This window comes from Pterocles gutturalis, unplaced genomic scaffold (assembly GCF_000699245.1).
Source record: "Pterocles gutturalis isolate BGI_N339 unplaced genomic scaffold, ASM69924v1 scaffold18385, whole genome shotgun sequence".
NCBI lineage: Eukaryota > Metazoa > Chordata > Aves > Pterocliformes > Pteroclidae > Pterocles > Pterocles gutturalis.
In genome coordinates, this window is record NW_010146227.1 from 44,446 (window position 1) to 61,021 (window position 16,576).

General features: G+C 41.7%; 1 protein-coding gene across 1 annotated transcript in view; it reads right to left on the bottom strand.

Moving 5' to 3' along the window:
- Window positions 1–16,576, bottom strand: part of SPECC1 (sperm antigen with calponin homology and coiled-coil domains 1) — a 70,011-nt gene that overhangs the window by 29,759 nt on the left and 23,676 nt on the right. The window contains exons 3-6 of the mRNA XM_010085669.1: window positions 7,152–8,719; window positions 5,093–5,304; window positions 4,352–4,421; window positions 3,559–3,787 (exon numbers count right to left, since the gene is read on the bottom strand). Of these exons, the coding sequence (XP_010083971.1) occupies window positions 3,559–3,787; window positions 4,352–4,421; window positions 5,093–5,304; window positions 7,152–8,719 (2,079 nt within the window). The remainder of the gene's footprint in view (window positions 1–3,558; window positions 3,788–4,351; window positions 4,422–5,092; window positions 5,305–7,151; window positions 8,720–16,576) is intronic.

The window sequence follows — 16,576 nt, forward strand, 5'->3', positions numbered from 1 at the left end:
AAGTAGCTCATTTAATTACAGATGTAATTTCTGTTTTCTGAGTACTACGCCCAGCCTAACTGTCTTCCCTCCCTGTTCTTGGTTCAAGGCACATAATATTATAGTGCCAAAATCACTCTGAGAACTTGAAGGAAAAAAAGCAAGACCTTGAAACTTTCATTGCTGCTAAACAGTGTTTTGCCAGAAAGGCTTGGAAATGGGTGTGTAATGAAGCCAAAAAGGGCCATCCATAATTTGGGTACTTTCAAAAATAACTTTTTTCCTTTGTGTTGCAAACCCAATACAGCATTTTTTTTCCCCCCACCACTTAAATATTTGATCTTAGAACAGCTATAAAAATGCATTTATTTCCAAGATGAGTGTTCTGAAAAGATGAAACTTGCTACAGGATCACAGGATAATTCAGGTTGGAAGGGACCTCAGGAAGTCACCTCATCCAACTTCCTGCTCCAAGCAGGGTCAGCTGTGAGGCCAGACCAGGTTACTCAGGGTCTTATCCTGTCTGGTCTCGAAAACCTCTCCAAGGATGGAGGCTACAGAATTTAAATTTCCACTACCTGTGAGGAGACAGTTACACAGCAGTGGATTTTGCATTTTACTTCAGAGGAATAACATTAATTAGGATTTAAAATATCACAGAAGACTGTCTGAAACATGGGTTAATCAATTTGTAGGTTTCAACCAGTACTAACTTGGGACAAGTTAACTCCTTCCTTCCTTATTCCATTTGTTTGATGCTGGTCCAACCTCCCCCCAACATTCTGACTCATAGAATTAGACATTTAATCTGTGTTAAAGATGCCCTTGGGAGGCTCTTACCTTCATTCAGGTGAACTCTGATGACCTCATCAGGATTTTTTCTGCAAGTTCTTTGGTTGTTCCTGAACCAAAAAATGACTTTTTGTCTGATTAAAAGAATGTAACGGTGAAATCAAACTTGGAGGCAGGAACTCAGGCAGCCACAGGCAAATATTAAAATGGCAGGATGTTGTAGGAGATAAATTGGCTTCAAGATCAATTTATGAGGTGGAGTCTAACGACCCTCAAGAGATTGCTGAGATTTTGCCAAAAACCTTTGAGTAGTAAGCTATTTGGAAGGTACATTTTCCAATCAGAGCTTAAAAATCAGACAGGAAACTTTCACTAGGGACTGACAGATATTCAGCTGAGTGCACAGCTGCTCAGCATTAGCAAATACGAGCAATACTTGATAGACTGTCTTAAGGTATCATGCTACAAACTGTTTCCAACAGAGCTGAGCATGCATTAAATGTCACCACAGGTACCAGAATCTACTGCTGATTCTGAGCAGTAGCATTTGTGAAAACTGACTAAAAGTAATGATGAGAATATCCCCAGAACTTTCTGGGTGAAAGAAGCTGAGGTGCTGGGGAAGACAGTGACCTCAGGAATGCAAAAATAACTGGGAGTGTAGAACTGGCTCACAGCAGGAGCTTTGGCAACTTCTAGAATTTGTTTTATAGGTCAGCCCAGTTTTAAAATTTCAGTGCTTAGCTGTTGATCACTGGTTTGTTTAGACAATGACTTACATAGGCTTCATTATCTTCTCCATACCACTCAGTATAGACATGTTGCACTCTCTGCATGGACACTGAGTGAAATTAGTTATACTTAAATTGACAGATGCAAAATTTTGTCTCAACACCTGTCTTTGAAAGAGAATAAGTATTGCCCACTGCAGACAGTATATTTGGCTCCACGACCAATGTAATACTCAAAGAAAGCTATACAGATAGTCAACATGATGCAAAGACAGACATATATCTATACATATGTGAAAGAGAGGAAGACACAAATGACAAAAACTGACTTAATTAAATAGGTGTCTGAATACCTCCTTCGGGAGCTACATATTTATGGATTCTGGGGCTCTAATTTCAAAAGCAGTGTTTGCAGCTCAGGCTTCTTACGCCAAAGAGCTGACAATGCAGTCATGTTCCTTGTGCACGGAAGATAAATATCCCAGTTTGCAAATTATCAGGTCATCTTCTATTCAATTTCAGTATTATCAAATACATCTTCAGATTAAAAACCAACAGAATAAAGAGGGGAAACTACAAGTACATGATTCCTGCTCTTATACATGGACCCTGTTCTAAACAAGAGAAATCTAATTAAGAAAAAATTAGGAATGGAAACAGAGCCCAGAATTTAAGCGCTGTCTGGTAATCATCTTGTCTGAATACATAGTCTGTAATAGCTTTTCTTTGCATTCACTGGGGACTCTGAAAATGAAACTGGAGCTGAAATACATTCCTTTATTTTTCTGAAAATAAGTACTTCTGTTCCTTCAATCCAGGAATTCTGATCCATACACCTCCGCACAAAAGCCCTCCCATCTACTGTACAGCTGCTGTGGAAACTCCTGAATGGAAAACAGTGAGTAAATATGTGCAATGTAAAGCTGGACTGTTACACCACCTGAAAGAAATGACAGGATTCACTGTGTTCCTGTGGCTATTTTACCAGTGGCCATGAATCTACTAGGAGAGAGATTAAATGGAAAAATATAAAGGAGCAAAATTAATTTGGCACACATTTTTGATAATCAGTACCACCATTTCTGTTATTTTCTCTTTCTTCTTTTCCCTCATACAAGTTTTCATCACTGCAGCTCTGCTTGCATCAATGCAAAAAAGAGCAGAGCACTGTCTTCTGTAGAAATTTTGGTTCTTCCTTCTAGTACATCTTTTGTTTTCCATCTCTTATTTAGTACTTCAATTGTAGTTTGATTTTTGGAATGAAAGGTGGTACATAAGAGGTCATGCGCTCCACAAAAGCCATATTGTAAGGCATCTGTCTGTACTGGTTGCAGATTCAGCTGTAAAAGACACTTTTGTTCTCACCATGCTCGCACAGAGGGAAGCCCCACGTACACAGTTTACCATGCTGGGGTAAATCCCTGAATGGTTCGCAGTTACTGTTCCCCCTCCAACCACTGAGACGACAGCAATTGTTTTACAGGGGAGTCCACTGCATGACAAAGTTGTTTCCCAGCTAAATGCCAACCAAGGCCACGGTTCAGATCATTTAACACAGCTAATCATGTAATATTAATTAAGGACAGGAGACGCGAAATGAGGAATCCTAGTACTTGGATTGATTACTCAGTCAACACGTATCAGATTTTGCATAACAGAAGTCCAGCTAGTCTTCATTTTAATTTGAACATATACAGTCCTTGACTCCTCTCAGGTCAAGTAGTTGTCTTCCAGATGTCCCACTGAATACATGTAGCCCACCAATCTTTTCACAGACGGTTTAATACAGCTGCACAGAGTTATGAAGGCAATAAACCACAGTGGAATACCGTATTGAAAACAAAGCTATAAGAGGATACTGGCAATTGTTATTACTTAGTATTTGCTGATTAAAGCCTTCAAGACCTAGTTGACAGAATTAGATCACCAAAAAGAAAAAGAACAGAAACATCTTAGAATAAGAGACAACAAAATTTGTCAGAAGAGTTAAAAACAGACAACATGCACATCCAAGCCAATGAATTGACAAAAGTTATTGACAAAGCACTGTTTGCACGCACGTTAGCAGTCACAGAGATCCAATTTTGTCCTTTGTAAGTAACTAACCTGTTGCTGCCCTTCACTTCATCCAGCTCCTTCTGCAGTCTGGCACTCCTCTCCTCTTCCTCCTGAAGCTTCCTCTTTACCACGCGGAGCTCCTGCTGTGCTTCACACTTAATATCATTGGCTACAACCACTGCAGTCTGCAGATCAGCTTGAAAACGTCTCCACTCTTCTGTATCTTCCTAGAAAGAGTAATTAGAACCTCAAACTGTTTGCTGTAAAAATGCGCCCACTTGAGCTGAGCACCTTGTTACTGATCTCTCTTTCAGAGATCACAAGTGACCAGGATTCCACCAATTTCTGGATGATGCCAAGGTCAAACTAAATACTTGCCTCTTTACACAGTACTAACGAGACTGACAAGAAACTGATGCTAACCTCTCCACCCTAGTACAAAAAGTACAAAGTTCTTCCTATAGCTATTGATCATTCAGACTTGTGACACTACTACAAGCGCTGTTGCTAAAAAGAGCTCATTGCTACTGATGATTTACAAAAAACAGGAATGTCTGTTCCAAAGTTGCAGAAGTTCATCAGTAGAAAAACCAAAAGTAATTTGCAAAGGATGTATTACATTTTCCCTTCACAGGCAAAGAAACAGATAGAAATGAGTGAAGAGAATGGAGAATGAAAGAATGTAGAATGAAATTCTACAATTGTCCTAGAAAAAAATACAATGCTTCTCTGTCAAACCCAGCATTGAAATAAAAACTCAGCTTAGCTTTGTCATGGAGTCTAGGCCTTACCTTCATCTGCTTAGTCAGAGACTTCAGCTGCCTCTCTGTATCTTGCTTTTGTTCTTCCAGCTTCATTACTCTAGCTAGGAAAAGTAAAAAAGGGAAAAGATTATTAAACACACATGGGTAAGGGTGAAAAGTGAAAACAGGAGGGCAGAGCAGCCTAGTTGGTTTTGCTTTAGTAATGCCACTGAATAGACTAAACTGAAATTAAGGCACTGCGTCACGGGATCAGGAATGGAACCAACAGCAGATCTGCCACCAGAACACCTCTGAAATAGGTCATTATTCTGAGGCATTAAGCCAGACTTTCTAAGTTTACAGAATCACATGTGCAGGATCACAGTCCCCCATCCCTGGAGCACGGAGGTAACACTGGTGAGCGACACGGGCCACTCCTGCCACCAGGTGGCAGCTCCCCTTCCCCAGCGCGACAGCACCGCGGCTCTACAGCTCTCACCAGCGCTTCTGCCTAAAAGCGTCTTAAAAAGCCGATAATTCCAGTTTCTAGAATGGGCAAGACACCCTTCACTGGAGAATGAGGCTTGAAGACTGTCTCTAATACTATTTCTATAGCACTAACTCTTAAAATAGTGGCGTTTGTGCATGAACAGAAAGGACTGGTCAAAACTGGAATACTCGTAAAGCGAGGCCCTTGTCACACATACCGATATGCCTCCTCCTCCTCCTCCCTGTTGCAGCCATAACTGACCACCCTGAAGCTCACTTAAACCCTTTTTTCAGCTCCACCTACTTTCTAGGTCACTGATGAGCTGGTTATTGTGAAGTTTTATAGCACGATGTTGTTCCACCTGGTCCTCCAACTCAAAAATGGTCTCCTTCAGGTTTTTAATATCTGCTTCATTCTCTGATGTTTTTTCCTGCAGCTTCTGGCTGGTTCTGCTCAGTTGCTCAGCCTGCCGGTCACACACCTCTTTCAGCTGACTACACTCGTTCTCAGCCTGGAAGGGAGGAAAGAAAGCTGCAAATCTGTCTTTATTTCACAAGAGATATCACTCAGTAGAGATTTTACTGGGCATCTCATGAACTTGAGAATTGAACCTGTGTTCTAAGCATTGTACAACCTGAGTTTCAATGCTAACAAGAATGTTTCAGGAAACACAGACAAGCTACATGTCAGTTTTATTTACTGATAATAAAGATAATAAAACAAGCTGCTACAAAGGAAATTAAATTTTCTATATGATGACCATAATTCCAAACCAATCTCTGCTGGTTAAGATCGCCAGGAATTCTGTTCCTGGAGAGCTCCCCATCTATTTATCTATCACATTACAAAAGTGATATCACTGCCTTAGGGCCAAGATGACGATCAGCTCGTCCACATTAACAATTTTACTGCTTTTACCATGTGCATTTTCAATGGTTTATGAAAACATAGTACTGCTGCAGATAAGTGTATTTCTGGATACAGGACATCTGGAATTACTGAAAGGGGAATCTGCTGCACTTCAGTTTGTTGGCTCAGGCCCACAGATCAATGCTTCCAGGTTTGGGGGGAAATCTCCGAGTACAAGCAAGTCATGGAAAAGCAAGGTGTAGGCTGCCAACTCAGTGAGTAGCACTGGCACAGCCTGACTGAAGGGCAGCCTTACAGAAGCCTGTGGTCTCGTTTGGGTGTCACAAATAGCCAACGATTCAAAACAGCTTAATTCGAGGGAAAGGAAGAGTAAAAAGGAGGAAATCTGTGGTTTCGAAACCAAGCAATAAAAGTTTGGTACAGAGTCTGAGCACTCAGCAGTTTCTCATTTATTCTTCATAAACCACAGCTCTAGCAAGCACTTGGGAGCTTCCTCTACTAACTCCATTTGCTGTGGTCACCCATTTAAGCTGAAAGGACATCTGGATTTTCTAAATCACTCAAATCATGGAGGTGCTTTTTGGCAACGCTCTCTTCCTCTGCAACTAGCCAATTTTACCATTCTCACGATCCCTTCCCCATCCAGGAAAGGCTGCACACACTATCACTCTCTCTGCAGTACCGGGACATAAAGCACAAGCCAGTGGTTACTAGCGCTCGTTGTATGACACCTCACATCGCAGCTCTCTTCTGAACATCCAGGATCACACAGAAAATAGAAACAGTAACTGACTTTAGCTTGCTTGGAGACCACCAAAATGAGGGAGAGAAAAATTATTCTAAAACAAATCCATTTTTTTGCCATTACTTCGCCTATCCCAAAACAGAATACTTCTCAGTTTTGTAAAAACATTTTAGGTTCATGAAAAGAATCTCATCAGAATCTTGACCATACATTACTAGTCATGTTTCTGTAAATACCAGCTTCTCTGAGCATTAGCTCATGTCCCTGTGTTCTCATGACCAATTACACCTATAGGTCGCTGAATAATGATTAATTATTCAGAATTTAATATTCACTGCTAACTACCAATGCCCTTCTCTCCATCTGGATTACCAAGTGATTTTCAGTAATATTTGTTCACATAATATCAAAGTAATTTTTTATTGACCTGTTCTCTTGCTCCAGTCTTGATAAACACAATGTTATTTACCAAAATAGTAAATTCTACAGAAGACACACAGGGAAATTAGTTTTAAATTTATAAATACAGCTATGCTAACAGTTATTCCTGGGAAAATACGCATATAGCAGCAGAAACAGAAACAATAGAATATAAGCCCAGCTTCCATTCAAAACTAATTAATGCAATGAAAATCCTGGAAGCTTATAATCAATGACTCAATAACAATCTGAAGACCAACAATTATCTATTTATGGAAGGACAGAAAAACCAGCAATAGATTTTACAGCTGTTACTACTTTACCTTAGAGAGTAGTCCCTGAACATGCTTCAGTTCACTGTTTGCCTTCAGCAGCTCCTGTTTAAGCTCAGTGCAAGCTGCTTCTAATTGATCCTTTTCTGCATGGGCTACTTTGAGCATCTCTTGCACCTCAGAGTTGTCAGTAGTACATCCCATTGCGTTGATTTCTGCGACTTTTTGTTTCTCACTCTCTAACTGAGTTTTGAGAGATCCATTCTCAATTTTTAGACCTTCTAAGGCAATTTTACAGTCCTCCAGAGTTTTTGTCACGGTGCTGTTGCTCTGCTGTTCCACTTCTAATAGTTTAAGCAGCTTCTCATTTTCTTCTCTCAGGCTTTTAATCACCTGCTGGGCATCTTGATGCTCTCTTTCTAAGCTTCGTAAGCTGCTGGTTAACTGTTGCTGAATGTTGAGCAGTTTCTCTCTTTCAAATTGTGCTTTTTCAAGAACTTCTGCACATTTCTGTTCCAGTTCAAGGACCTTCCCCTCCTGAGCTCTGCTTTCTTCATTCTTGGATCGCTCTTGGAGAAGAGTCATTAGCTTTTCATTTTCTTGGCTCAGCTGTTCTGCTCTATCTCTATGTTGACGAAAGGAAGTCTCCAGGAGAGCTTTCTCTTCCACTAGCTTCTCATTTTCTGCTGTTAGCTCCTGCACCATTTGCTGTTGATCTGACAGCTCCTGCAAAGTAGCTTGTAATTCTTCTGCTGTGCTGTGGTGATTCTCCTCCATTTTTTGTATTCTCTCCGTAAGAGACGCAACAGAAAGGTCACTAATATTGTTTGGGGAACTTCCTGTAGTGGAGCATTTGGAACTTTTGAAGTGGTTGCTGTTGGAGGATGTTGGCCTGGAAGGTACATCTGCTATATGTTCAAAATCAGATGCATCAGGTGACAAGGAAGCTTTAGTTACATCACTGCTGGAAGAACCTGAATTGCGCAGTGCAGCCCCATTCACATGCTGCCTGTGCTCATCCATTTCACCTCTCGACACATTTTTTGATGGGCTTCCAAAACTGGATTCTTGGGTAGTAGGGGTTGGGAGGCTGCTGTCACCTCCACTGCTTGTTGTTGTGTCTGAGAGAGGAGAGTTCTCTAGATAAAGCAATTTCTCTTTCAAAACACGATTTTCTTCTCCCAGGCTAGCAAGCTCTTTCTGAAAAGTCCTGTTTTTTTCCTGAAGGGTCCGTATTAATGGATCTATGTCAAGAGGTGATACCATTTCTAAATTTTGGTTGGAAGCACCCATTCCTTCAGCGTTAAGTGATCCTTTCTCTTTGCATTTCTTCAGTTCACAACGAAGTTTGGTAATTTCAGAATCTTTCGTCTTTGCTTCTGCCAGGAGTTCTTTAACCTGAGATTCCAGAACAGCCTTGTCACCAGTTTCATTCTCTTGCTTGGACTTGCTAGTGGGGCGCACATGTTTGGTAGGAGTCGGTGTACCAGAAGAGGTGGGGCTGGGTTGTGTTTTCCTAGTATTGGCTTGACCATGCAACGCAGCTCTCTCTCTGGATACAGATGATGATATTTCCCTGGGTGCTGGAATCCCTGTGCGCTTTGCAGCTGAAACTGTTCCTTGAAGAGAAAAAGATGAGGCAAATTGAGTTAGTTCATAAGGAAAACAAGTCACACAACAACAATGCTGGAGCCTAGAGCAGTCTTGGAAAAAACACCTGAGTGTTTGAATAGGTTTAGCCATGACTGAATGTGTGGATTCATGTTTCAAAGGCTTGTATTTTTGTATTATTTTGCATTTCTTCCTCTCCCACCCCCTGCAAAGGAACAGAGTCTGCTGAACTTTCTCCCAGTGGAATAATATAATATGCAGATGCTGCAATACATGAACTGCAACCTCCAATACCAGGATATTAATTATTTGAAACTAAAAATTCTTCACACTATTTTGGGAAATGCTCAATTTAAAACTATTAATTTCTGAGGAAAAGTTCAGTAACTTAAGAAAAGATACCATCTTTGAAAAAATCTATTTTTATACATGAGTATTTTATCACACATAGAACTAATATATTTGAATTATGCTCAGTTTATGCAGATCATCATAAAAAAGGTCTGAAACATTTATGCTGACTGCAGATTCAGTGAAATACAAAACTCTCCTGGGACTTCCAACACTAAGACAATTGTGTTGCTGGAGCCTCTTGCAGAGATGGACAAGAGATTTTTCATGTTATAAATTCCCATCCTTTTACAGAGGAAGAACAAAAGGAGGTTAGAAAGTTGCTGCTGTTGTTTGGTTGTTGTGGGTTTTTTTCCCCCCCCCCCCCAACCAACTTATTGCAAAGCATTATGTGATTACAAGGGAAATAAAGCTTCTGAGTTGCTGATTTTCATCTTCCAAAGCTCTCTCAGAATATGGGACCATCACTACTGAAGAAACAGTAAGAGCCATCCTAACCATGAAAGTATGAACAAGCTGGTTAAAGAAAAGCAGCTGGTTCAAAGGGGAGGTATTATATGCCACTACAAATGGCAAGATTATGAATTTAAGAAATTCCTGTTTTCAGGATCTTACTCAAAAGGAAAAGCCCTAAAGTCCAGAGCCATAACGTTTTGGTATATGGTACAATGAAGAGATATTGTCTGATGTAGCCATACAAACAGGATGCAAGGGCCAGTTATGCAAACAGAAAGGGCTAGCGAGCCAGTGTTTGCAATAAAAACAAGCTCCAGAAGCACTCTGGGGGGAAAACCCTAGAATCAATTACATCTCCCCACATTTAGGAGGCTCTCTTTGTCAATACACATGTGCAGCATTCACAGAAAATCAAAGAGCAGTTAAGACCAAAGAGGGAGCAGAGCTGCACAACTGCACAGCTACTGCCTTACGCTGCAACTTCATAACCCTCCCAAAGCATTTCTCACACCTCGAGGGAATCTCTCTCAGTAAGGCAGGGCAGTGAAGGGTTAATATGAACACCACCCAGTTTGCTCAGCATCTCTTTTGAAGAATGCACTAGGTTTATAAACCCCACACAAACAGGAGCCCCTCCTCCTCTCTCCCAAACAAACACACTCTGCAGCAGGCACAATAAACACCCGCAGACAAAGAGCAGCTGAAGAAAAGACCCCTGCACACAGAGGGGCTGTGCTGGGAGGAGAGCACAGAAAGGGCTCTGTGATGGCAGGGGCACGATAAGGCCAGATACAAAGGCTCCAGTGTTTATGGGAAGAGATAGCAGGGACAGGCTGGCCGGCCCGCGAGCAGCCCACACAGCTTCATTTAGTCATCTACAGCTGGAGGCACCAACAGCTCCAGCTCCCCAGCGGAAAGTGCAGCGCAAGCAGAGGAGTTTTTTCCAGTGCAGCTCAAATGGCTGCTGGTGGAACTCCAGACCTGGGAACTCATTTCACTTGTCAGAGCTGAAGGTCCCTGGCTCACTGCTCATCCCATTTCTTAACCTGAGGGCTCCCGACTGCCAAGATCTGGAACTTGTAAACCGCGTTCACACTGAGCTCAGCAGATGAGCAAAGCTTTTCGTGTCGATGCGGCTAACACCGGAAGATGGACAAGAGGAAAACTGAATGGACTGATGTGACGCGTCGCTTTCAGAGGAGAAATACCAGCTCATCACAGCTCCTTCTTGCTCAGAGGCAAAGGTTCACATGGCATGAACCCCAAGTGTCCAGGCGAGAGAGCACAAGGCCTTGTTTGAATGTCTCTTGAGCAGAGAGCAGGACAAGTGTCCAGAGTAGACACAGTACTCAAGCTACAAGCACACTACAGATTTAAGATGTAACATACGCATTACAAATGGCCACAGATGTTCCTCGATGGAGCCTAAGGGGTGCATTTAAAGACTTCTCTTACATCCTGGACTTTCATTCAATCTGGAGGGGTTTTCTACTGTTATAATAAAATTTTATGGGAAAGCAAGTGCCCCAAATAGCTCTTTTTTTTTTTTCAATGCCTAAACTAGTGTGATGACATGACCGTCATCTGGTCAGCACATGACTGAGCAGTGTTATAGGAGTGGGTAGTGCTGTCAGGGCAGTATTATATGCATTGTAACAAATAATGCTGCTACTACACATTAGTACAAATCACATAGCACTAAGAAAGCCACCTTTAACTAAGAGAAACATAGCACTTCTGGTAGCAATGCCAGCATGCTTCTAATTGCCACCAGATGACAACTGCGAACATGATACTTAACAATAGAAGACATATATAAGGATAACAATTAAGGATGTTTAACTGGGATTATCTGTACTTCACCAGCTCGCCAACCACTGCAGGCTCCAATCTTACTCAACCTGTCCCATGGGTTTTGTAAGACTCCATGCTCTGCTGACTTGTTCTGTCATAAATCACAAAGCATTTGCTATCCATCAATAACCATTAACCAACCTAGTTTTTTTAATGACATAGAAGTGTTTATGCATTTTCCACTCTCCACACCATACAATACTAAAAAGCCACAGAGAATCCAAAGAAATTGTTCTGAATGCGTCTGTATATTGGTTACAAAGCACCAAAGCAAGCATAAGTACTACTTTAAAGTACATTTTATGGGCAACTCCCCCTCTGAATGACCTTGAAATTGAGCAGTGTAGCAGTTATAAATGGAACCGCCAGCCCCACAGCCCGAGGCACCCACTATGCAAGAACTGCGATTAGGGCTGTACGAGTCACCCTGGTGACCTGATTAGCTCAGCACCCCACAGTGGTTATGGTCCATGGGAGACTCCAGACTGGCATGTGCCTGCCAAGCACTAGGGTTGATTTATACTGCTGGTTAAAGCGGCTGGAATCACACAGAACTTCACTTCCCAGAACTGCTGCTTGTTTTGAGCAGGGAAGAAAAAATCCAATCAGTCCTGCATCTCAAAGGAGACATTCCGTGAAGAAAAAAAAAATAATTAAATACCTTTCTGCTTAGTCAAAATGGTGCTATGGCACCTCATTCCTGTTTCCACGGTTCATCCACCCTGCCCAACCTGTTACCTTAAACATTCTCTTGCCAACTTCAAGCACCACCTCTTCCCACTGTCCCACATATCCAAGCCCAGGCTACCTCTGACCAACAGTCTGTTTCTCATTCCCTTTGCACCATACCCAACCTCCCATTCTCCCAGTCCCACACCCACTCCGCTAATGGGCTCACCTTGCGTTCCCCCACTTCAGAGGAACTGGGAATTACTCCACTGAGAGTTACTGCCCAAAAACCTGTTTTGCCCAGACTGAGGTCACCTCATCATCATGTTCCTCACCTCGGCGCCCAGTAAGAACTCCTCCATTTCCAGTATCAGCCACACTATTCAGCAGGTGAGAGGGATTAAACCTTAACATGTATATAGAGCTTATAATTTTCAAGTGCTTTAGAAGTAGCAGCTATTTAATTCAAATCCTCTGAAACACATAATTTTTAACTTTAGGTTACAGGACAGGGAAGCAGAGAGAAATGAAATCCTCACCCAAGGTCACAGTAAATCAGGAAGGATTAGGACCCTGGAGCTCGCAGCTGGCAGCCTGCTGTGCAGCTTTGTTTGCACCACTTTCTGCCAGGGAATACTCACTGACTTTCCACTGGTGTCAGAAACAAAGTGGGACTTCAACAAGATAAAAGCTGACCCCTCATAATGATCTTTAGCCACTTTAATCCCATTTTCAGCACAGCTACAATGTTTTTCAGAGAAGGAAGGATGGGGATTATCTTCAGTTTTTCCACATAATGATCTATATTTGATCTAAACTCTCAGCACCTGCCACATCAGCTCCCATAGGGCCATCCACAACCAGGAGGAAAATGGACTACGGAATGGAGAAAACCATTTCCCAACCCCCCAAAGTGGAACACGTAGGACTGCTGTTCAGAAGTTAAGTCCATGCAGTACCGCTGATGTAATTACAGCCCTAGCAGGGTAAGGGAGAGCAGGTGGCAAGCATTTAGCACAGACACAGGGGGCACACACATGACGTTTTGACATGAAGGTTCAGGAAGTTTGTCTGCCTTTATGCTCTGTGTGCTCTGAGATAGCACATTATCACTGTCTTCCCAGTAAAACACCAGCCTTGAAGTTACATTAATTATACTTAAGAGTCAAGTAAAATAAACAGCTCAAATACCTGCTTCTCCAATCCCAGAGCAGACGAATAATCTCAGTTGGGAAGTGACTTCATTCGACCACAGAACCACCTTTGGAAATGTTCTAACTTCTGCCCTGAATCTCTTTTTTTTAGAACTGGAGTCAATGCAAGATTATTTGCCTCTGGCCTTTGTACCATTTGTGTCCTACAACCTGCCCTTTTCTTAATCCTTCCCTCCATCAACATATTAATAACCCAAAGGTTAATGCCATGGGCTTCTGCTGTTCCAGGGACCGAATTAACAGGGAATGTTCTGTTTTATACTTTCTTCCTAAATGTAATCCTATCAGCTCTTAAGCTAGGAACAATAAAAACTATTTTCTTCTTCAACATATTCAAAGATCCATGTTAGTAATTAATTCTTCCATAGTTTAAGTAGGTACCAAGTTTCCTGCATGTAGAGTTCATGTAATTTAAGCATGCTGATCACCGATTCATTTCAGAAAGCATTTCAGTCATGTAAGACTAAAACATGAAGACAGATGCATCTTGGGTGTGATGTTTTTAAACAATGGATACCTTATTTGAATTGCAAGGGCAGGATAACAAGAAATAAAAGAAAGCTATTCATAGCACTCTGCAATTGTAAAGTCATAAGTTTCAAAAAGGCAAACTGTTGCCTGCAGACAACTTTGTACTCTCATGATTATCTGCTGCTCTAGGAAGACCGTCACATCTCTCATTCTAGCTCCTGCATTTGCAACAGACCAGCTATTTCACTGTTGTGTGCCCCTTTGCCAGCCCTCCCACCTCAAAAAGGGATAAGGAAACAAAAAGAGAAAGCAACAGGAAACTACAGGCTAACTCATAGCCTCTCTGCCAACAGAAGACTGTGATTCTTACATTGTTCTGGAATTCAGTTCCCATGTGCCAAGATATTTTAATAAATTTTGCCATCTGAACAGAACTCCCAAACCTCAGATAGAAAAGCGATTCCTTGAGGGAAAGGTGAAATAAATCAAGTGACCTGCAAGCATTTAGCAGAATGACTAAGTAAAGAGAATACTATTAACAGCCCGTGCTTGTACAGCAAAGAGAGAGTTATTAAACCTCCCCATACAATTTACTGTGCTCTATCACATGTGGTTTAGCTAAAATAGGTCCTTCTTATCAGTTTTGGCTTTCACCTTATCCTCTGGCTGTGACTTCAGTAGATCCTGGACTCAGCATGACTGCACTTAATCAAGCTTTGCCAAGATCTTGCTGAGGATCCACAGCAGCATTGGAACGTACAGCAGACAGGTAGCGCAGCCGTGTGCTCACATGTGCTCAGTCCTGCCTGTGTAAGGTCCTATTACTATTTTTAGCCAACCTGGAGTTTCTTATATAAAACAAACCTGGGCCACAGGTGTATCTTAATCCCACCCGGTTTATGACACCTGGTGTAGGAAGCCAAAATACAGATGTCTAGTGCCATTTCAGATGCCCTTTAGCTTTAATATACCTTCACTGAGGTGAAAGATTTGACAGTACCTGTGGGAGACCTGTCCTCTGCTCAAGAGGCAGACAGAGAGCAACTGGGATGTCTGATGACATGCAGAGTGCCACTAGACACTGAACTGAACAGTCAGACTTCCACAACAGATCTACAAGCTGGTGTAACAAGGCAGGTAATAGCAGCTTTTATGTACCATCTTCAAAATTAGTCCAGTACCCAAGTACCACTCGGGTGATTTTCATACACACAATGAACAACTTAACACAATGCATTAATACGTGACTTCATGACATCATTGATCTGAATTTAGTCACAGCCAAATCAGAAAAACCGGTACTAGCTTGGAGCCATCGCACTCTGTTGACTCTCTGCGATAAGTAGTACGTGTTACAGGGAGCCTAGCCACATTTTCTGTCTTCTTTTGTCAACTCAGAGTAAAGTTTTCAAGAACCTAATTAACTTGGTGCTTAAAATCCATTTTCTAAAATGATGATTAAGAGCTCAAAGCTTAACTGAAAGCCCAGGGGACTTGGCAGATCACTTTTACCCAGCTCCAGCATTGCTCCTGAGATTGATATTGAGACTGATTAAGAGTGAACCAGAAATGGCCTTTGGGAAATGATAACTATAGAGCACAAAAGGAAGACCAGTGTGTATTCGACTCTTTTTAAAAGTACTTTTTCATTAAAAGATTTCAGAGTTTTGCACACACACATCTACTTCAATTGAAATGCCCTATTTTTCCCTGCAGTTTTTTTCCTTTAAACAAATGATAATAGGAAACACACTGACACCTTTCATGGTGGCATGAGAAAAAAGCAAACATAACTGCTGAAAAATAGGGCAGATACAACAGCAACCCTCACCCACGCTGCTGTGCTCTTTCATACGGATATCTACACAGAGGCAAAATCCCTATCCATGCTCTGCCACATTGTGTAATGCTCCTGTCCTCAAACCTCTGGGCATGCTCAATGGTAAGACAGCTTGATAACAAATATTGAACAAATGCACATGACTAAATCAACTGATGAGGAAGACCTGAAGCAGTTTTAAGTGCTTCTTGGGAGTCAGAACAAGAGGGGGACTGGATGCGGAAGGCCAGATTTTCAAAGATACAAATGCCAAAGGATGCAGAGCAGCACCTACTGTTTTTTTCAAAACTGCTTAATCTGTTTAGAACTTCATATTTGACAGTGAAATGTCTAAAACTTCTGGTCCACATCAGCTTAGGTAGAAGTCAGGATAAAGAATGACACTATTACACTGTGACAAACCACTACAGTGGCATCTGCTTGATACACAAAGGGAACAAGCTGAATGGGTTAGCTGTCAGCATTTTTCAGTGACCACAGCGTTGGATGCTCCTTTGGATAATCCTCAGTAACTGGTAAGAGCATAGCATTTTCCATCTCTTTTAGGGTTGGCTTGCAGAAAGACAATGCTCTCTGCCACCTGGTTTTTATGCAACAGTGAACAAAGCAAATCTAGGCTTGGCCAGTTACGGTTCTCCAGAATGAGTCTGTTTGCAGAGTATGAGTCATAGAGCCAACACCTTTACAGGTCAGCAGCTCTTTGGGAAGGTTCACTGGGACTCCACCTAGCTTTATAAAAGACAAGGAGATGGCTGCGGAACAACAAAGGCGATCTTGATACTCTAGCAGTAATTATACAGAAGCATCTGCTCAATTAAGGTCTTCTACTTAGCTAACATTGAGACTGAAGTAATTATAACATGAACTCTTTTTTTCTGAAGAATTGTAACGGCCTGTTAGACTGTCTGAACTGCCTGAGGACATTCCCTGTGGAACAGGTCCAATATGCAACAGGAAGAAAAAAAACCAAAAAGACTTAATGCAAAGATTTTGATCTATGTAATCATTGT